This window comes from Trachemys scripta, chromosome 11 (genome assembly GCF_013100865.1).
Source record: "Trachemys scripta elegans isolate TJP31775 chromosome 11, CAS_Tse_1.0, whole genome shotgun sequence".
Taxonomy (NCBI): Eukaryota; Metazoa; Chordata; order Testudines; family Emydidae; genus Trachemys; species Trachemys scripta.
Genome location: NC_048308.1, coordinates 6,867,674 through 6,890,076, shown reverse-complemented (window position 1 = coordinate 6,890,076; position 22,403 = coordinate 6,867,674). Strand labels below are relative to the sequence as shown.

The 22,403-nt window shown below is 41.5% G+C and overlaps 1 protein-coding gene across 4 annotated transcripts in view; it reads right to left on the bottom strand.

The window, feature by feature from the left end:
* Positions 1–3,636: 3,636 nt before the first annotated feature.
* PTPN4 (protein tyrosine phosphatase non-receptor type 4) overlaps positions 3,637–22,403 on the bottom strand; it is a 214,436-nt gene continuing 195,669 nt past the window's right edge. For 2 of the 4 annotated variants that reach the window (XM_034785420.1, XM_034785422.1), the window contains 3 exons: positions 18,940–19,088; positions 6,994–7,129; positions 3,637–5,113 (listed from right to left, as the gene is read on the bottom strand). In XM_034785420.1, the coding sequence (XP_034641311.1) occupies positions 5,027–5,113; positions 6,994–7,129; positions 18,940–19,088 (372 nt within the window). In that variant the 3' untranslated portion in view covers positions 3,637–5,026. Of the gene's footprint in view, positions 5,114–5,806; positions 5,958–6,993; positions 7,130–18,939; positions 19,089–22,403 lie in introns of those variants that run through there. The other 2 variants (XM_034785419.1, XM_034785421.1) reach the window with 2 other exon arrangements.

Below are 22,403 nucleotides of genomic sequence, written 5' to 3'. Positions count from 1 at the left end.
TACATTTTTTTCCTTTTCTTCCCCTCCCATCCCAACTTTTATTTTAAACAAATGGTATGAAAATAATTATCCATAAAATCCCACAGTCATAACACTAAACACGCATAGGTCATTATGTCTGAAAGATACATTCATGTTTTGTACAGCATGGAACACACAGTTTTTTTTCTTTTGAGGCTAATGATACAGATCTTCATAACCCAAAGTAAAATATTTAGCAGTTTTGACTTTTTTCAGCCATATAAAAATATTTTTAAGGCCATTTATACCACAACAGGTTGAAACATTTTTTTGAGCTAATGCTTTATGGTGCAAATAAGGCTTTGATGCTTTTCAATGCTGCTCAACAAAGTCTTAACTATCACCATATATATGCCTTTAGAGAAGCTTAAAAAAACCTAACACTTGTCTATAAACTCATGTCCCTAATTTCAGCTAATATACTGATACTTCAGATTTTTTTCCCCACTGCAGCTGGTTAGTACACTAAATCAATTTAAGTCAATGGAGATGAAGACTTCTAAGAACTCTTATGTTCTTGTCTCTATCTGAAATCAATACAAAAAAACAGTCAATAATATACTCCACTCAATTGTGGTATAAATGGATTCTGCAAACTCAAACTGCTTTGGCAACCTTACATAAGAATATTTAAATATGTAAAATACCAGTAGTATACAATGTTGCTATAAATTCTCTATTCTTCCTTCCCTCAGTAAGAGTATGAAAAAGGGCAATGCCATTATTTTCACTTACAACTTGGCTATGAACATAAAATATCTTAATATAATAGATGTATATTTTAAAATTTAATTTTTTAGACATTAAGTGCTTAGTTAAATTAGTAGGGCTGTCGATTAATTGCAGTTAACTCACGTGATTAACTAAAAAAAATTAAATATGATTAATTGCACTGTTAAACAATAGAATGATACATTTCAATTGGCAAATATTTTTGGATGTTTTTCTACATTTTTCAAATATATTGATTTCTATTACAACACAGAATACAAAGTGTACACTGCTCAGTTTATATTATTATTTTATTACAAATATTTGCACTGTAAAAATGATAAACAAAATACTATTTTTAATTCCCCTCATACAAGTACTGTAGTGTAATCCCTTTATTGTGAAAGTGTAACTTACAAATGTAATTTTGTTACATAACTGCACTCAAAAATAAAACAATGTAAAACTCTAGAGCCTAGAAGTCCACTCAGTCCTACTTCTTGTTCAGCCAATTGCTAAGACAAACAAGTTTCTTTACAAGAGATACTGCTGACTGCTGATGATACTTGTTACAAAAAAATGTGTTAATTAAATTAGTGACTGAACTGCTTGGGGGAGAACTGTATGTCTCCTGTTCTGTTTTACCTACATTCTGCCATGTATTTCATGTCATAGCAGTCTCAGATGATGACTCAGCACATGCTCGTTTTAAGAACATTTGCACTGCAGATTTGACAATACACAAAGAAGGTACCAATGTGAAACTTCTAAGGATAGATACAGCACTCAACCCAAGATTTAAGAATCTGAAGTGCCTTCCAAAATCTGAGAGGGACGAGGTGTGGAGAATGCTTTCAGCTGTCTTAAAAGAGCAACACTCAGACGCAGAAACTATAGAACCCGAATCACCAAAAAAGAAAATCAACCTTCTGCTGGTGGCATCTGAATCAGATGATGAAAATGAACATGCATCGGTCCGCTCTTCTTTGGATCGTTATCGAGCAGAACCCGTCAACATGGACATGTCTTCTGACTGAAGCATGAAGGGACATATGAATCTTTAGCACACCTGGCACATAAATATCTTGCGATGCCAGCTACAACAGTGCCATACGGAAGCCTGTTCTCACTTTCAGGTGACATTGTAAACAAGACATGGGAAGCATTATCTCCTGCAAATTGTAACCAAACTTGTTTGTCTGAGCGACTGGCTGAAGGAGGACTGAGTGGACTTGTAGGTTCTAAAGTTTTACGTTGTTTTGTTTTTGAATGCAGTTATATTTTGTACATAATTCTACATTTGTAAGTTCAACTTTCATTATAAAGAGATTGCAGTATAGTACTTATATTAGGTTGTAATAAAAAAAATATAAAACGAGCACGAATACACTTTGTATTCTGTTGTAAATGAAATCAATATATTTGAAAATGTAGAAAACATCCAATAAGATTTAAATAAATGGTATTCTATTAGTGTTTAAGAGTGCAATTAATTATGCAATTAATTTTTTTAATCGCTTGACAGCCCTATAAATTAGCCTTCGAGCTAGCCAATATTATGGCTCAAAGTGCTGTCACATGGAAGTCAAAGCTTGAAAACTTTCCAAAGTACTACAGTACAGGGTAACAATTTTGTTGCACATAGTTTAAAACAAAACTAAGATTAAAGCCGGTTTATTATTATTTTTATCTCTCTCTAATCCAGAGAAAAAGTATTTCTTTTGGATGGCCGTCAAAATCGGAACAGCTACTTTTGGCTTAATATCCAAAGGTGTTTTCCCATTTATGCTCAGTAGGTGTGAGAGAACATCCTGGGATCTTTCACGTTCTATTGACTAGAAATGGACTACCAAGGAGAGATGGATTTTTTCAACACTTCCATATAAAACGTCTTTATATCATCATCCCAGGTGTCAAAATAAAAACACATACCCCTAATCTCTTTTCATTACCTGAGTGATGTAAAGGTAAAGTCTCTGAAACTGCACCAAAAGGCTCCAATCCTACAAGGTGCGGAGTGCCTCCTGAGGTACTGAACACCTAGCAGGATTATACCAAGTATGGCAGGTATAGATGTTGATCCTACAGACTGGAGAATATAAACTGAAGTAAATGGTTCTTGGCAGCCCATTCTGATTAATAAATCCTCAATTTAAATTTGGGTAAATTTACTACCTTTCCCTATCAATTTCTCTAGGAAGCAAGCCACGTTGTCAGTTACCTGGCAGGAGCAGTCAGCTCACACTGAACTTTTAAATAAGATTAACCTGTTCACAGAGGGATAATATTGAATTGAATGTCAACTCTAGAAATATACATAGCAGAATTTCTTTGTAAATAAGGGCTACAGCCCATCTACTATTAATTATGTTGTTCTTATTTCTAAAAAATATTTAAAACTCTATATCTCTTCTATTTGGCATCATGGTTCTTGATGTTTACAAATTCATAAACCAGGACTTCAACTGACCTGAATTCACTTTCACTGTTTTCTTAATTTAGAACTGTAATCTCTTCTAAATGCCCATAGAAGAGAGTATATTATATAGAAGAATTTTACAATATTTAAACTTTCTCAGTCTAGAACTTTATATCTTTTAATTCTACACTTTATATAGCTTATTAACAAAACCCAACAGATAATAATTTTCAGGAAATCAATAAAATAACAAACCTTTTAAATATTGGCATGTAAAGTTAGGTTTCTAAAGGTAGTCAAAAACGTGACTGAACCCCTACTTGCTGTATTTCAAACTCGATACTTTGCTTATCAGTTGGCTTCTCCCAAACTGGAAAAAATATTGAAAATATACATATGCTTACAATGAGCTCAGATACTGTATCAAACAGACAGACAAACTGCTCATTACAAATATGCTAATGACTTAAATAAGAAACAACGCACACAAAATGGAACAATTTAATTTTATACAAGGATAACAGAAAAAATGACTGGGGTCATTAAGAGTAAAATAAAGTTTTGGGACAATTTGACAGTGTTTTATTCCTTACTTTAATAATAATAATAATAATAATTAAAAAGTCCAGTACGAACATGGCTTGAAATCAACGGATGAAGACTTAGAAAAATAATTGGTTAGCAGATAATGGAAAGGAATTAATCACACTTGATGGTAAGTTTAACCTTAAATATCAGTGGTATTAAAAAGTTATAATCTAATTAAATCAGACAGATTTTCGCAATGGTAGGGTAAAACGAGTTCTAACAACCTACTGGCTTTTCATTATCAGCTGCTAATAAGTTACCAATTGGAAGGAATGTGTCAGGTTTTCCATATAATTTCACAGCAGCAAACAATGCTCACACATTAAGTAGGTGTGATTTGCTACCCACAGTAGCATGCAGGTATTTGTATAAGGAAAAAGGGAATGGTATTCTGTGACCCCTTGCAGTACCATATTCAAAGCACCAAGGGCCAGGTATTAAAATATAAACCCAATAAAATAAATATGACAGGATAATACCTTCCCCATAGGGTCATATGAGTGCCTTTTCATTAGACATACTCAGTAAGTCTCAAGGCACTTAAGGGGTTAAGACGCAATGCATGCACTAGTTCCCATTACGTAATGTTAAGTCACATGATTTGGAATACACCAGTGTTATGACACAGAAATAGGTTGTGCCATCAGTTCAAAGAAATGTTGTTTATATTTTACAAGATGCTGGTAAGTGGACATTATGCAGCTACTGCTGGGTTAACACAGATTCCAGCTTTCCTCTAATAACCAGCTGGTCTCTAATAGGGGTGAAGAGCAAAGTGTGCTGCATCAGTAGGCAGTGTCTATCTAATATTGGCAATATTGCTGATGTTTTTAAAAACAAAAAGTGAGGATCCGTACACCGTAAATAAATCTAGCACTGGAAGAGACCATGGCTTAGTGTAGATATTTGTTTTGTTTTTAAAAGTTGTATACGAGAGTGAAATAATTCCAAGCCTTGTTTGTAGCAATTCGACCAGAAGGGGAGTATATGGCACTACAATGAGATATCATAAGTTACCCTGAACACACTCAGTTCATTCAATTTATGGTTTGTTTGGAGCAAAGCATGAAAATAATAAAGTCTTCAAACACATGTAAGTAATAGAGTTTTAGAGATTGATTTTTGTTTCAACATAAAGTGCAACAGTGCTGAAGTTTTCAAAGTCCTTTGTCAATTCTTCATTGTTCTCCGACACCATTTCCTGCAATCAGAGTTATGGCACAATGAATGCTGCCAGTTTATTACAGAGGACAGGATACTTCAATATGGATCCTAGCCCTTTTGCTCTTATTTATGCAGCGATGTCTTTAAAGGTTTAACAAATCCTTCTTCATACACCTTCAAAATAGCTTCACAAACAAATCTGTATTGACTCTGAAAAGAAAGTTGATTAAGTTAATTGAAAAAGAAACATAACTTAATCATATAAGTTAGAGATAGAAAAGGTCTCTTAGGTCACCCGTCCTATCTTGAAAGGGCAGAATTATGCCTCATCAAAAGCAGCAGTTTGGTAACTGTACCTTTATCGAGGAGTAGGGACTCACTCCAACTCCATGGATTAACTAGTCTTAGGTTTTTCTACCTCTAACAGTTTAAGAAATATTGTACCAAAACTATCTTGCCTTTTCCCTTTCCATTAATTTTGACATATTAGTTGCTCATATCTCACAAACTTCTAGAATGAGAAACCAGTGCTTTATGTCATCAAAAGCTTGAATCCTGGCTTCTTAATTTCTAAAGCATTCTATTTTCAACTCCAGCAGTTCTTGAGATATGAGTTACTAAAACCATGTCTCAACTAAACAAAAAAAACAAAACAATTCCTTAGAGCGGACCATAACATACTGCCACTATCTTGCAAAGTTCCACAGATATAAACGATCGCTGTATAACAATATATACCACTGGAAAGGTAATATTTCTACCTTTCCAATGGCTTAAATCAGTTTGATCTAGCCCTGGTTAATGAACAATTGATAGATCTTAAACAAACACGTCACATGGATTTAGAATTTTAATTATTTATTGCATCATTACATGTGTATTAGTGTAGATATATTTACATATATTAGTATAAATATTTTTCTGTTTGAAGATTTCTCTAGAAAATTGACTCTTCTCAGTTCTTTTCACTTATGACATGGAAAGCATGAACATAATGCCACCTTGTGGAAAGTGCATGTATCAATCCAGAAGTGGAAAGGCAGGAGGAAGCAGTCTAAAGAGATGTGATAACATGCAGAGTTTAGGCAGTCCCTGAGTAAAACACTGAATCTGGTTTAGTCTGTTACACTGGTGATGTAATAGTTAAAGAGAAGCATTTCACTGAAATTTTGCCTTATGTCTATTAAGCTCAACTATGAACTGCTGTCAGATGGAACTTATGTCTGACTCCAAGACAAATGAAAGTTCTTAAACAGATTCTAAATCTATTCCCAAACCAAAATTACCTTAAAATATAATTAAGGTAGAGAATACAAATCAGTAATTTAGGCTAAAGTACATTACAGGGATATTGTAATTATCTCCAAACCAAGCATTATAAACCTAGGGAAACTCCAAACATGCTAAGAAAAACATGTGGAAACACACAGTTAAGGCATCCAAAAAACTTTATGACAGGTGTCCTCTTGTGATCCTATGAAGTATTTTATAATCCCAGATTAGATTAAACTGATTTTTAAAGACACAATAGATTTCTTCTGTGTGTTCCTCTCTATTGTGTCACTACAGGGCAGAGTTAAAAGTTGCTTTTTGTATTGCCAGAGCAGAATTACACAGCTGGATTGTATCACCCAGCTTCCCCCTAATTCATCTCCTCCAAATTCCTTCTCCTTCTTGGAACTCTTTCCATTGCCCTTCACACATACTCCAGTACCTTGTTCCTTCCTGTCACCCTCCCTTTCCACATCTCTAGTTTCACCTTCCTACTCTCTCCATTCATTGAGCAGATCTGGTGCAAAAAGGATAGCTTTTGAAAAGAAATATTTAGAATTAATAGTGACCTTTGCCATTTATTTTCATTATTAAAAAAGTATGTCTGTCAGCAGAAGCTGCTGCAGAGAAACTCACGAAGAATCACTCTTTAAAATCCCTGAGATATCTTATTGTTCTCAGTGTACCAAGACCATAGTCACTCTCAGTTAAACCGCCCTCTTTCAAAATATCCAGCACCTCTTACTGTCTTCAGTGAGAGTGAAACCACTGAGTAATATGAGATTACTTTTCTACAATGTAGGAAGTATGATACTTACAGGTGTTTGGATCATCATGGCCCTTTGATCTCTCATTGTTCTCACAATATCTAATGGATAAACAGGCTGATTGCACTCAATAAGACACATCGCTGTTTCCATAGTGATAAGAACCCCTGTCCGTCCAATCCCAGCACTGGAAAAGAAAAATGTATCATATCATTAACAACCTTCAAACTCTCTTTTTTTAAAAATGATATACTCCTAAAAAGTAAAAAACATTTTAACATTAAAATCTTCAATATCTAAATATACCCAAGAGAAATCGATGATTATTACAACTGAGGGTTACTGATGACATTCTACTATAAGAGCAGTATTTGTGCATAACGTTGGAAGCTTTCTGTCCTTACTGGATATAAAAACTCAGTGGGAAATTTTCAAAGCATTGGATGGATCTCTTACCCTTCTGAGTAAGTTTGCATTTTTCTATCTCTGCACATTTCCTTGTCCTCCTAGAATATGAAACCTGAAGAATTTCAAGATATTTTGCTGCAGTATAACGAAGCAATCTATTTTTAGGGGTTTCCAAACTCCCAACTGCTAGAGAGCTATTCAGCTCACCACGGGAGCTGAAGAGCCCTGCACTGCATAGCATTCAATATCATCTTGCTGTGAACAAAAAAAGACAAGTTACCTGTTCCGTAACTGGTGCTCTTCGAGATGTGCTGCTCATGTCCATTCCACATTAGGTGCATATGCTCACCAAATGCACCAGTGCTGGAAGTTTTTCCCTCAGCAGTATCTGTAGGGGAGCGGCTCTAGCACCCTCTGGAGTAGTGCCTGCATGGTGCGGTATAAGGGGAGCCACCAGCTCCCCCCACCCTCAGTTCCTTCTTGCCGGAAACTCTGACAGTGGGGAGGAGGACGGGTTGTGGACTGGACATGAGCAACACATCTCAAAGAACACTAGTTACGGAACAGGTAACTGTCTTTTCTTTTTTGAGTGCTTGCCCATGTCCATTCCATGTTAGATGACTCCAAGCAGTTCCTGTGGAGACGGGACGGAGTTCACAGCTGTGCAGATTGTAATACAGCTCTGCTGAACCCAGCATCATCTCTGGCCTGCTGAGTGATGGCATAATGAGACGTGAACATGTGGACTGAGGACCATGTCACTGCGCTACAGATGTCCTGGATCGGGAGGTGCGCCAGGAAGGCCGCCAAAGACTCCTGTGCTCTAGTCGAATAGGTCCTGACAATCGGCGGCGGCGGCACCTTTGCTATCTCATAACATCAAGGCCCCTCAGGAACCTGACAGTCATGTCATGGGAAAAGACTGTCTGACCTTGGATCGGCTGGTGGATGCAAGGTGCACTCCGAGGGAAGAATGCACCAGACTCTGATTCCTGAGCTGCAGTAAGTAGTTCAAGATGGACTGCACTGAAGAACGTGAGGGAGAAATGCTGCGCTCCGACACCCAGCGGGAAAACCTCGTCCACTTGGCCAGGTATGTTAGTCTCGTGGATGGCTTCCTACTTCCCAGGAGGACCTTCTGGACCTCCTCCAAGCAGGTACGCGCCTCCAGCTTCAACCACGGAGTATCCACCCCAAGAGGTTTAGAGACTCAAGACTGGGGTGTAGGAGCTGACCGTGATCCTGTGACAGCAGGTCCAGATGGTAGGGAAGGGGCAAGGGAGGGGCCACCACCATGTTTATGAGTGTGCAGAACCAACACTGGCGAGGCCACACAGGGCAATCACGATAACCCTGTGCCTTGTCCCTCTTGATCTTTACTAGGACCCAGCTGACCAGAGGGTACGCGTACATCAGACCCTCGGCCACGACAGGAGGAAGGCATCGGAGGGGGAGCCCTTGCTCAGGTCCTGCTGGGAACAAAACGGATGGCACTTTCAGTTTCGCCTGATGGCAAACAGATCTACTTGGGGAGTTTCCCACCTCTGGAGGATCATGCAGGCCACCTCCGCATGGAGTGACCACTCGTGGTGAGAGGAGAAGTCCCTGCTGAGGTGATCTGCTAGGGCAATTCCTGATGCCTGGGAGGTGACCAGCTTCCAGATGGATGCTGTGGCTGATGCAGAAGTCCCAGAGACGGAGAGCCTCTTGGCAGAGAGCCAATGAGCGCGCTCCTACTTGCCTGTTGATGTAGAACATTGAGGCCATATTGTCTATCAGGACTCTCACCACTTTGCCCAATACGTGTGGCAGGAAGACCCTGCAGGCCAGCCGGACCACTCTGAGTTCCTTGACATTTATGTATAACACTGCCTCCTCCGGGTCCACATCCCCTGGATCCAGAGATGTTCAAGGTGCGCCCCCCAAACCGAGGTCCGAAGTGCCCGACACTAGCTCAATAGATAGGGCGGTACTGTCAAACAGGACTCCTTCCAGGACCTTCTTGAGATCAGTCCCCCCACTGCAGCGAGGGGAGAATTGCCGGGGGAATGGTGACGGTCTTCTCCAGGTGGTCCCTGGATTGGGAATAAGTCGACGCCAGCCATTGCTGCAGGGGGCCATATGCGGACCCCCTGGCATGGCAGTGCAGGCCACCTGGCATGGCCGACCACATTTGTGCAAGCTGCCATGTGGCCTAGCAGGCACAGGAATATCTTAGTCGTTGTCAGGAGAAATGCGGACACTTCCGCGATGAGGTCTGTCAGGGCCTGAAACTTGTCTAATGGCAGGAACGCTCTTGCCTGGGTTGAGTTGAGCACGGCCCCGATGAATTCTATCCTTTGAACTGGAACGAACATGGACTTTTTGGTTGACCAGTAGTCCCAAGGAGCGGCACATGGCTTGTAGTACAGCGACGTCGTGTTGGACCTGAGCCCTGGAGCTGCCTTTGACCAGCCAGTCGTTGAGGTACGGGTAAATCTGGATACGCCAAAGCCTGAGGTAGGCCGCAACTACCGTCATGCACTTGGTAAACACCCTTGGTGCTGTAGCCAGGTCAAACGGAAGGACTGCAAACTGTTAGTGGGCCGAACCCACCGTAAAACGGAGAAAGCATCTGTGTCCTGGGAAGATCGCTACGTGAAAATATGCATCTTTCAGATCAAGGGCAGCATACCAGTCTCCCGTATCCAAGGAGGGGATAATGGAGGCCAGCAGACCATGTGAAACTTTAGTTCTTTAGGTATCTGTTGAGATTTCGCAGGTCCAGGATGGGACGCAGACCACCCTTGAAAATACCAGGAATAGAAACCCTTGTTCCGATAAGGAGGCGGGACTTCCTCCACTGCCCCCAGCTGTAAGAATGCCTAAACCTCCTGCTCGAGAAGACTCTCATGAGAAGAGTCCCTGAAGAGCGACGAGGAGGGAAATGATGGAAATAAATTGGAGGGTGTAACCGTGTGCCATCATACTGAGGACCCAGCAGTCTGAAGTTATTGCTGACCACACCGGGAGGAAAAAGGAAAGGCGGTTGCAAAAGAACTGGGAAAATTGGATCCAGGGAATAGATTGGTAGGTCGCACTCAGGCGTACCCCCAAAACAACTTTTTAGCTCCTTGCTTGGAGTGGTTCGAGCCTGACTGGGCAGAGGGTGGGAACAGGTGGCTCGCGCGCTGTCTATAGTCGTTGGGCTTTTAGTGCAATGGGTCCTACTGGGGCTGGCTTCCTTGCCCCTGGGGTAGTTGCGGTTTAAACGCTTATGTGCCGGGCCCAGAACATAGAGCCCCAGGGGTTTTAGGGTGATTCGGGAGTCCTTCAGCCTACGTAATTTGTTGTCCATCTGCTTCGCAAACAGGGCCTAGCCATCGAAGGGGAGGTCCTGAATCGACTGCTGACCCTCGGAGAACAACCCAAAGAGGAGCAACCAGGATGCTTGCCGCATGGAAATGGCGGACACCAGGATGCAGGTGCCGGAGTCTGCCACCGCTTGAAGGGCCACCCTGTTAGCAGCCGTGCCCTCGTCGAGGGTCGCACGGAATTCTTTACGGGAACCTTCCGGGAGGGCATTCTCGAACTCTGCCGTGGTTTGCCACATATTAAAGTCATAGCGGCCAAGGAGGGCCTGATGGTTGGCCACCCTCAGCTGCAAGCTAGACAAGGAATAAATTTTCCATCTGAACAAGTCCAGTCTCCTGGAGTCTTTATTTTGGGGGGTAGCTCTAGGTTGCCCCTCGACCACCAGGGAATTTGAGGCAGGATAGGAGTAAAGGTATTTGTGCTTACTCTCTGCCCGTTTGGAAATGGGGGACAGAGAGGAGGGGGTTTGTCACAAGGTACTGGATATCTTCAATAGCCCTTCGTGAAGGGAAGGGGCACCCTAGCAGGGGCTGTGGAGGAGAGGATGTCGAACACAGAGTCCACTTGCTCCTCCAACTCCTGCACCTGCAGGCCAAGGTTGGACGCAACCCTCTTGAGCAGCTCCTGGTGTGCCTTAGCATCATCTGAGGAAACGGGTGAGGGGGCTCCGTGATGGCCTTGTCCGGTGATGATGATGAAGAGGCCGGTACCGCAGGGCCAGCCACTGAGCAAGTTTTGGTACCGATGGTGCACACGGCACCGAGAGTCCGGAAGGCTGCCCCACTGATGTGGAGCCTTGCTCCGTACTGGAGCCATATCTGGAGTGATTGCTACCCGGTGACCATGATCCACTGGAGCGGCAACTCTGTGCCTGGTGATAATCACGGTCAAGCCTAGAGGAGGACTGGTCCGAGCGGGACGTGTGCCTCTGCAGGGACCTCGGGGACAGAAGACTGGCGACCCATACCTAGTAACAGAGGGGCAGCCGTGTTAGTCTGAATCTGTAAAAAGCAACAGAGGGTCCTGTGGCACCTTTAAGACTGACAGAAGTATTGGAGCATAAGCTTTCGTGGGTGAATCTGATGAAGTGGGCATTCACCCACGAAAGCTTATGCTCCAATACTTCTGTTAGTCTTAAAGGTGCCACGGGACCCTCTGTTGCTTTTGACCCATACCTAGCGCTTCGAGACCAGTACCGGGATGAGGAGTGGGACCTGGAGGTATCGCGGATCTCCCCTAATACGGGACATCTATCTCGGGGATTGATGGAGGGGCCTGTGACTCCAGTCTTCTGATCGTTCCCAGGATCTGTAACGGTGTTCCGCAACGTGAAGGGCCGGTCCTGATGTTCCTGCCGGGGAGCACATGCCTCCATGGGTCTGCACCAGGTAACCAGCAAGGTCTGCCTCAAATCCCGCTGCCGGTGCCCAGGGTCCAGTGACCGTAGAGGGCTCCGATGCATCTGCCTCCCTAACTCCGAAGCATGACGTCCCCCGCGATGGGGAGAGGTGCCACTGGGGCAAGGGCAGATGGAAAGGTCCCAAGGCCGTGAGGTCTGGGCGGCACTGGAGCATCAGGATCACCTGCGCAGCCTGGAGCACTTCAGGCATCGATAGCACCTGAAGCTGACGAAGGTCCACCTCTGTGTCCAGGCCTTCAGGCAAGGAACAGGGTGGGCTGCATCACTTGACATGCGCTGAGGCCCAACATCCCGATGGGGGAGATGAGCTGCCCGGCGCGGGTCTTAGCTCACCCCCAGCCCTGTCCTTCCCCTTGTGTGGAGTAGGAGACCATCCCCTACCAACCTTCTTCGACTTCTTGGCTGGGGCCATGGACAGGGATCGGTATCGGCTCGTCGATAGCTCCAGCAGGGCACTATGCACCGATGCCACGGTGCTGTGTGCTGAGTTGGACCTCTGCTCCGGGACCAGAGTGAGTGCCGACTCCATCAGGAGTGCTTTGAGTCTAATCTTTCTTAGTCCTAGGTTTAAAGGACTTGCAGATACGACACTTATCACTTATATGCCCTTCACTGAGGCACCTGAGACAGCTACTATGCAGATCGCTCACAGGCCCGGGCCATTTGCAGTGATCGCGGGGCTTAAAGCCTGGGGACATTCCCCAGCCCCCGGCTAAGTTCCTGACAGGCCTAACAAAACTAACTACTGCTAAGGGCTAACTAACTCAACTACTAACTATGTACACTAACTTTACAAGAACTCTAGTTCGTTCGAACGAAGCCTAAGCAATACTAGTAAGAGCAGTGAATGTTCCGTGCACCGTCACTGGGGGCAAGAAGGAACTGAGCGTGGGGGGAGCCGGCGGCGCCCCTTATACCGTGCCATGTGGGCGCCACTCCAGTTCCCTTCAAATTATTTTTTTTAAAGGACCTTCAGCCTAACGAGCCCCCTCTTTCTTCACCGCAGCAAATGGTTCATTTCAGAATCATCAGGCAGTGAGGGGGTGCTTCAGTTCACAATACCCCATTAGAAGCTTTTTACTGAATGACTCCTGTCCCATCTTCCACATTAGGGCAACACCAACCCCAATTAGCTTGACTGCTGTATGTGTAATTGAACAGGTGCATTCTATGACTAAGCCTGTGAAGTCAGCAAGCTTGGGTAACTGAATGATGCTGAAATTAACACCATGCTGCTGTTTCTATGGACAAATAACTTGGAATAGAGAGAAGCTGCCACTGCTGGATAGACAGCAGTCTCTTTGGAGGCCAGCAGCTGTGGAGGACGTATTTTGGCTGGTCAGAGCAGATGTCTAAAAATCCGTGACTACACCGTGTGTATTATTTTATTTAGACTACCACTAAGGACTTATTTAATGACATGGTCACATAGCAGGGCATCAGAAGTGAATGCATAGTGCTGAAGAACTATGCATTGAAGATGAAGAGCCAGATTCTGTGTTCCACTTTATGTTGCTCAGATGGCATAAAATGCCCCTATAGTTGTTAGAATTGGCCCCCAGGGAAGTTGGATGGCATGCCACCCTTGACCCCTCCACTCCATTCCTGCACTGAACTTTGCTCTTAAAGGAGTGGAGAAGCTGGCCTAAAGCCTTGGCTTGTAAAAAAAATAAATAAATAGGAAATGTGCTAACCAAAAGTTGGTGACAAAATGTTTAAACTTTAAATAAAATAGTCTCCACTTAGGAATCTATGCTTCAGAAGGTAAGCATTAGCAGTATCCTGCTTCTGTACACCAAAAAGGCTCTAAGGATGTGTCTACATAAAAAAAAAAAAAAAAACAAAACAGTCTCAACACGTTTTAGTAAAAGGTTAAACTACAACACATGAAGGTTCCCAAGTGGCAAAATAGTGAGAAGTCTTACAGAAAGGATATTTATTCAAAATTAAAAACAAAAAAGACTTACTTTTAATTTCTTTATGTGTATGTACACACTCTTCCAGAGTTAGGAAACCTCAGAGAACACCTAAAACTGAGGCAATTTACTCTTGAGCATGGTAAACATGTTGTTTTCAATTAGAATGTTTCATATTAAGAGAAATTACAATAAAATACACACTTGGTACTGTAGGGAAACCAGTGTTTTCCATCTGTCAATATGATCAGAAACCTGTATTTGCGTCATTATATGTACCTTAAATGATACAATTTGAAGGTATTTCAGGCTAAAGTGAAAATGTTTGCTTTTAAACAAACTGAATCTTGTAAGTACACATTAATAAAGAAACTAACTTATCTTGATCAGTTTTATTTTTAAATACAATTAAGAATTAAAATATTCTACAAAACTTTAATATGTTCCTTTATAATTCTGTCCAGAAGGTGGCATCAAAGGTTACTATATAATGTAGTGGTTTGAATAGAACTTTATCATTAGGGGCAAATACAATGTTGTATGAAAAACTGCTCAACAAAAAGAAGCAAGGGATATAACTCAGGATTTCTATGCATAATGCTCCAAATATCAAAATATATATGCACTGTATCAAGATTTACTGTATCCTTCATTAGAAAGAATACAATTATTTTAGAAAATTAGAAAAAATGTATCCAACCCTAAGACTGAATGATTAGTCCTTATAATTCAGGTTAGCACTCACTTTCAATTCCCCATATGTTAATGCTGTTTGATAACAAAGCAGAGAAAGAGGACGTTACTCACCTTGGGCAGTATGGTGCTTTTTCGAGATGTGTCCCCCTATGGATGCTCCACTGTAGGTGTTCTTGCGTCCCTGCGCTGCTGATCGGAGAACTCTGGTAGCAGTGTCTGTTTGGCCCGCACATGCACTGTCCCCTCTTCATATTCTGCCATGAGCTAACCACAGTTGCACGGGTGAACCCCCATCAGTTCCTTCTCTACCACAGAGTCTCTGGCAAGAACTCTGAAGTAGAGGGAAGGAGGGTGGGTCATGGAGCACCCATAGCGACACATGTCTCAAAGAACCAGTTACTGCACAAGGTAACTAGCTTCCTCCTCTTCTTCAAGTAGTGTCCCTATGGATGCTCCACTGTAAGTGACTCCCACGCAGTATCCATAATGGGAGGAGGCTGGGGCTTCGGAGTCGAGTCTGCCATGAATGATAATACTGCGGAGCCAAAGACAGTGCTGGAAGCAGAGCCCCCCAGTAATTGCATAGTGTTCTGCAAAGGTATGCACAGATGCACAGACTGCTTCCCTGCAGATTTCCGAGATAGGGACATTCTTGAGGAATGTGACAGAGGAGGAAACCAACCTTATGGAGTGCCTGTGGTTCCAGATGGAGGTACTACGTTGTGAAACTACAGCAGTGTTTGATACAGTTCAAGACCCATGTGGAGAGTCTCTGGGCCAATACTGCTGCACCTTTAGATCTTTCTGCAATGGAAAGGATGAGCTTAGGAGATTTCCTAAAGGCCTTCATCCTGTCCAGGTAAAAGGCCAGGACTCGCCTAATGTCTAGTGTGTGCAGCATAGCCTCCCTGTTATCACAGTAAGGCTTATGGTAAAAGGTCAGGAGGTGAATCAGTTGCTTTATGTGAAAAGATGAGGTCACCTTGGGGATGAACTTCGGGTGTGGTCGGAGAATAACCTTGTTCCGAAAGAACTGTATTAGGGGAGTGTGCCATCAGTGCTGCTATCTCCCCAATTCTCCTCACCAAAGTGATTGCCACCAGGAATGCTGTCTTCATAGACAGGTATGTGAGCAAACAAGTGGCAATGGGTTCAAAGGGCAGCCTAGTCAGGTGAAGTTTCCTGTCTTCTGGGTGAATCTTGATGCAGGTCTGCAGGTGATTGGAGAGCTGCCTCCATTAGAAGGTGTTTTAGTCTCAGCTCTCTGTCCTTTCGAGACCGCAGCTTCAACTGTTGACAAAAACCATACGTCTGGGGAATATGGCTTTCCCTGAAGCAATGGACACGAGGAATGTCCGTCCATTACATGGATAGCCTGTTTACAGGAGAGGCACCTCTTAAGCCCCGGTGAACCAGGCCTACCCCACACAGGGGTAGTTCCCAGAAAAAGGGGACGTAGTAAATGAAGTTGGGGTTTTTTTGTTCTTGTTTTTAAAGAAAAAAAACAAATGAAACTCTAAACTCACAAAAAAAAGATTAAGTTAGATTAAGTTAGAACAATAGGGTTAACAATCCGATGAACGGACAGCTAATAGCTCCATCTCTAGCCAGGGGTGGTTGAGAAGGAACTGAGAAGGGTTCTCCCGTGCAAGGCTGGTTAGCCTTGTGTCAGATCACGAGGAGGGGACAACCCGTGTGCAGGCCAAATGGACACTGCTACCAAAATTCTCCGATCAGCAGTGCAGGGATGCATGAGCACCTACAGTGGAGCACCCATAGGGACACTACTCGAGGAAGCAACAGTTATTTACTGGGAAGTCACTGATTTGTAAAGAACATAAATGTTGACAATTTCTCTCTCTATAGTTCTTCCTTAGCAGCAATTAGTGTTCAGATATACAGATTTTTAAATGGCTGATATTAACTCTTTTTGGCCTGTCTAGGCCACACATTAATAGTTCTGTGGCATAAGTACTGTATTCCAAGAGAGTTGGACACCAGTTTAAAAAAATATAACTCAATGTAGTTTCATATACAATAGCTTTACAGTCTTCCTGCCAATTTTTGTGGCTTTACAATCACTTTTGTCTATTATTGCAAGGACGGGAAGATCCACTCTAATGGATCTGCAGTTTTTTCTATTTTCCTGGGATCAAACTGGAGAGAAAAAAGGGTGGTGGTATTCTTCCATGCTCTTCCAAGAAAGTAAGTTCCAGCCACGTGAGCCGCCAAAATGAGAAATCACCACAGTAGACTTGGCAGATATTCAAAATATGTGCATCACATGACATTCCTAGAATTCTTGAGCTTGAGTCCCCTGGGTGGGGCTTGAATATGGCCATGGGCATTCACAGGCTTCTTGGGTGTGGGTCCTTCTTGACTGAGGAAGAAATGTGATAGCATCTCTAAAATGCCACCCACCTGAGTTACCCTCATGAGACATCACACACAGTACATTGTGCAAGGTCTGTGATCCTCCCTCTCTTTTCTTACATGAAGCATGAAATAGCTATCAGTGCTGCCATTAAAGTTATCACCACTAGGCAGCTGAATTAACACCTCCCTGAAATGAATGAGGCACTTTATACCTCCCAGAGCTGCTATTCTGGGCTCTCTGCAAACTAAAGGCCATGTCTACACTAGCACTTATGTTGGCAAAACTTTTGTTGCTCAAAGGTGTGAAAAGAAACACCCCCCTGAGTGACATAAGTTTTGCCGGCACAAGTGCTCATGTGCACAGCGCTATGTCGGCGGAAGAGCTACCGCTGCTCATCGAGCTAATTTTATTACGTCAACAGGAGAGCTCTCTCCCCTTGGCATAACACAGCTACACAAGCGCTCTTGCAGCAGCACAGCTGTATCAGTACAGCTTTGGGGCTGTAAGCTTGTAAGTGTAGACCTGGCCTCAGTCCTTGCATCAGTAATTCCCGGTTCATGTTTTTTGAGGTTTTCTTTGCAACCACATACTTTAGCTAGAAACATACTTTAAAATAAATAAGTAAATAAAACTTTAAAGTTAAGATTCTGTTGAAAAAGAGAGGTGTTGGTATTCTGCACTGCCACAGTGTCCAAGCTTTGCCATGGGCAGAAGAAAATGTATTTCCCTCCCATTCCTGTGTGAAAGACCCAAACAAAACCAGGAGAAATTGACAATACACAAGAGGCTGTCAAAGGCACAAAGTAAACATACCGGGAAAAAAGCCAACAATTTTTGCTCTAATCTTTTCCAGTTATAATAATCTTAGGTCTTACTTGTAAAAACAGTAGATAAAAAAATTAAGTTCACGGTGTTCCTTTAGCTTCTGTCTCTGCTTCCCCATCTATAAAATGGGTATACTACTTGACAGGTTAGATTGTAAGGGTTACTGTTTGTACAGCATTTTGAAGATGAAAGGGCCAAAGTCTATTCATGTATGCATTCCTGCAACTCTCAAAGAAGTCAGTGGGTGATGTGCATGTTGATTTGAAGACAAAATTTGGCATTAAGTATTATTCCCGTCTTCTACTTACATTAATTAAGTGCTGTGGAGATTCTGTGTTAAATGGATTCTAAATGTGAATGACAAAATGTTAACTGTCACTAAAAACTATTTAATAAGAACAACATATTAAGGTGCATTTCAGATTTACATAGACTATTAAAGAAAACATGAATACAGTTTTCATTCATGTCAAAGTACTCAAATGTTAAGAAATATTTGAATCTGATAAATATGAATCACAAATATTCAGTACTGGAGAGAAGACAGACTTTGGTGAAAAAGTGATTTATGTCACTACTGTACATGCTAGAGAGAGAGAGAGATCTTGCCCTTATGGATATAAGATTTATCCAGTTCTTTTTTAATTTTGCAGTTCACAGGCACTGTATGTATAGCAGTTTCCTAAATGGGAAGTGGTTTCTTCTCCCTCTAGAATTACCATGATCATTACTATCCACAGGCATTTTACCTATATGAAACATGACAGTGCATTTGATTCTGAAAACTGCTCACTCAAATGTGATGCTAATATCAAAAGGTATGGAGAATTATGGATAACTGTTCAATTCAAATTTTAAATCCCTTTGTCTCTTTCCTTTAACAGGAATGCAATGAAATTTACAACTGAATTTAATCAGAAATGGAGAACAATAAAAGACTAAATAAAATAGAGAAGAAAGCACTTGATGAGAAGAGGCATTCAGTTAGAAAAAACGAATACCTGCAATGAACAACAACAGGTTCTTCTCTGCCAGCCCTCTTTTTTCGTACAAGACACACAAAATCCAGGAAGTCACTGGAATCATCAGGAACCCCATGATCAGGCCATGCTACATACTGGATCTGGGTGAGCTGACGTGTTTCATTTTTCTAATCAGGAATACAAAATTTGTTCAAATGTAATTCAGACTTCATAATAAAAAACAGCGATAATCAACTATACTCAGATAATGACTTCTCATTTGGATATCTCAAAGCACTTTATGAATATTAATTATTTGCCAACACATATTTTAGAATCCTATTTTTCCTTATACACAATAATAAAAGGCACAAATATGTCTTTATAAGCCATTTAAAGAGTACATCTCTAGAACAGGTAAGCTATTACTTTCGCTTTTCTGCTAAAGTGTGTTTTACTGTTACCTAATCTTTTCCATCCACTGTCTGTCTGTCGGTGGAGCTCTCTGGGGCAGAAACAGTCTTGCTTTGTTATATATAGTGCCTAGACAATCGGACCTTGATCCTGACTACTGTTCCTAGGCATTACCATAATATAAACATAATGCATTAGAAATGGGCTTGAATACATTTCTAAAATTCACTACCAAAGTGCATTGTAAAATAAGCAACAATGTGCAATTTGGACAGAAATACCATATACCAATTCACCAAAGAAGCAAGGAAATATGACTGATAATGCATAAGAAAGAGAAGATCACTATTTTAAAGTGTAGGTATACTCTGAAAAGCAATTTTCTAAAAACAGTACTATGAGTTCCATGTTTGCTGCACCTAAATGGCAGATCACATTGTCTCAGCTTTAAAGTGAAAATATTTTTTCCCTCTAATGCCCAATACCAAACACAGTCAGGTATCTTAAAATCAAGCTATGCTTTTTCTGCCTCACACATCATTAGCAATACATAAGAACATAAAAGTGGCTATACTGGGTCAGACCAAAGATCCATCTAGCTCAGTGTCCTGTCTTCCAACAGCAGCCAATGCCAGGTGCCGCAGAGGGAATGAACAGAACAGGTAATCATCAAGTGATCCATCCCCTGTTGTCCATTCCCAGCTTCTGGCAAACAGAGGCTAGGGACATCATCCCTCCCCATCCTGGCTAATAGCCATGGATGGACCTATCCTCCATGAATTTATCTAGTTCTTTTTTAAACCCTGTTATAGTCTTGGCCTTCACAACATCCTCTTGCAAAGAGTTCCACCGACTGACTGTGCATTGTGTGAAAAAATACTGCCTTTTGTTTGTTTTAAGCCTGCTGCCTATTCATTTCATTTGGTGACCCCTAGTTCTTGTGTTATGAGGAATAAATAACACTTCCTTATTTACTTTGTCCACACCAGTCATAATTTTATAGACTTCAATCATATCCCCCCTTAGTCATCTCTCTTCCAAGCTGAAAAGTTCTCGTCTTATTCTCTCCTCATACAGAAGCTGTTCCATACTCCTAATAAAATATTTTGCAACAGAAACTTAGTGAACAATTATTTTGATGTATGCCAGAAGAGAATCCAGCTCTCACATTCTCAGCTGTGCTGGCACTGCAGGACTAATACGAGTAAAACTTGCCCTTGTCTATAAAAGAAGCATATCTAACTGAATACATCCAGCGATCAAACCTGTTGAATAAGAAGGTATTATTTTTGTGCTCTCTTTTCTAACCATAACTGAACACACAACAGGTAGCCTAAAATAATAATAATTTCTAATTTAAGAAAATCAGGGAATTGGGGGATTAAAGAGTGTGGAAAATAAACATGACCTGGGGAGACTTCAGAAAGTGGGGCCAGAGGTGTGTGGTGGCAGCTCTGTCTGCAAGACAGAAAACTTAAGTAGCGGGGGGTCTGGGAAAGGCAAACAGGGCAGGAAAGGGGTTACACAAGCAGATGGGTGTGGGAAATGGAAAGAGAGGGACCAGCAGGTGAGGAGACCCTGAGTGCCATGGCCATAAACATCTGCAGCTATATGTGGTGTACACTGGGGTGTGTGCTAGAGTGCTGAAATGTAGAGAGACTGACCAGGCAGTGGAACAGGAGAAGCAGCTGTGTAGTAGAGCCTTCTGAAATACTAGGTACCTCTTGATGCACTAATTAAGTGCTCAGACAGGATTATAGAGTTACATTTAATTTATAATAAACATAAATAGCTAGTTAAGCACTTATTACATAAAAGGTACTATAAAATATACAGTAACCAAGATTTCTTCCACCGTCTATCAGCCTCAGCACAACTTTATTTTCTACCCTGATGGCCTTCCCCACCCAACCACATCCACATGCCTGCTAGACCAAAGTAATACTAAAAAAATTGCCAGATTTCTCCTGTTTTTTGGAGGATCACTGACTAGGCCTCATAAACCCTAAAATTTTGGAAGATACTCCTGTATTACATCTTTAAATTCATGTAACCCCTTGCCCATGGAATTCTCAAAATTGAAAGAGAAAAATACAACTGTCCCCTTTTTGTGAAATTACACCATAACAGCCATTTGACTAGCAGTCTCCATTAACTATGATGTAATTTCTCTCAGAAGAATCTCATTCTTTCTGATGCCATTCTGTGACTTATTATTCACTTATATATAAAATATACTGTACAATATCTGAGATGCAATAGAACATTTGGAGAATAGGCCTATTCTATGAGAAATTTTACAGATAAATTGACTGTTTTGGATAATTCAGCTGCAGTAACCAACAGTGAGAACTTCCCAATTGATCTTAACTACTGCAAAAGTGTACAATATCAGAAGGTTTCAGTTAGTTGGGGAGTCACATCACTTGATGTTTTAAAAATGATCATCTGCGCTCTGAATTGCACCTGGAAATGCAAAAGCAACCAGTGCAGAGCTCTTATCCTACTTAAGAGGCAAAAAATGGTATTCTAACTTTTGTGCCATTCTGTGGTAACTGTCAAAATTACAAAAAGTATATTTTTGGATTAAGTTTGGAAGAACTGTAACTGTTTCACCTCAAACAGAGCCACTGTCTTTGAAAATATCAATCCTCTCTTGTTTTCTAAGTTACTAGGAATTAGTTCTACCTGCAAATCCTTTTTCCTCAAGTTAATATATGAAGGATACTTACCTGTAACCAGAGTTCTTTGAGATGGAGCCTGCATATTCCCAAAATTTAGAATTGTCCCCATAAATTTTGTCACCATATATCAGAAATCCAGGCCGTCATTTAAAAATATAAAAAGCTTAAAGACATTGTTTTAGGAATACTATCCTCCTAATGTGGTTTGTTACCCTATTAAGAAATGTTTACCAAAAACTGTCTTCAGAGACACAAAATGTGTTTCTAGGTAGCAACAATGAAAAGTTTCTAATTTCTACCCTAATCTAATGATGTTTTGAAAAGATTGAGGGAATATATTAAAATAAATCTCTAATAATTTCTTATTTAATTATTGTCATGGCTTTAGCTTTAGGATTATCTTGG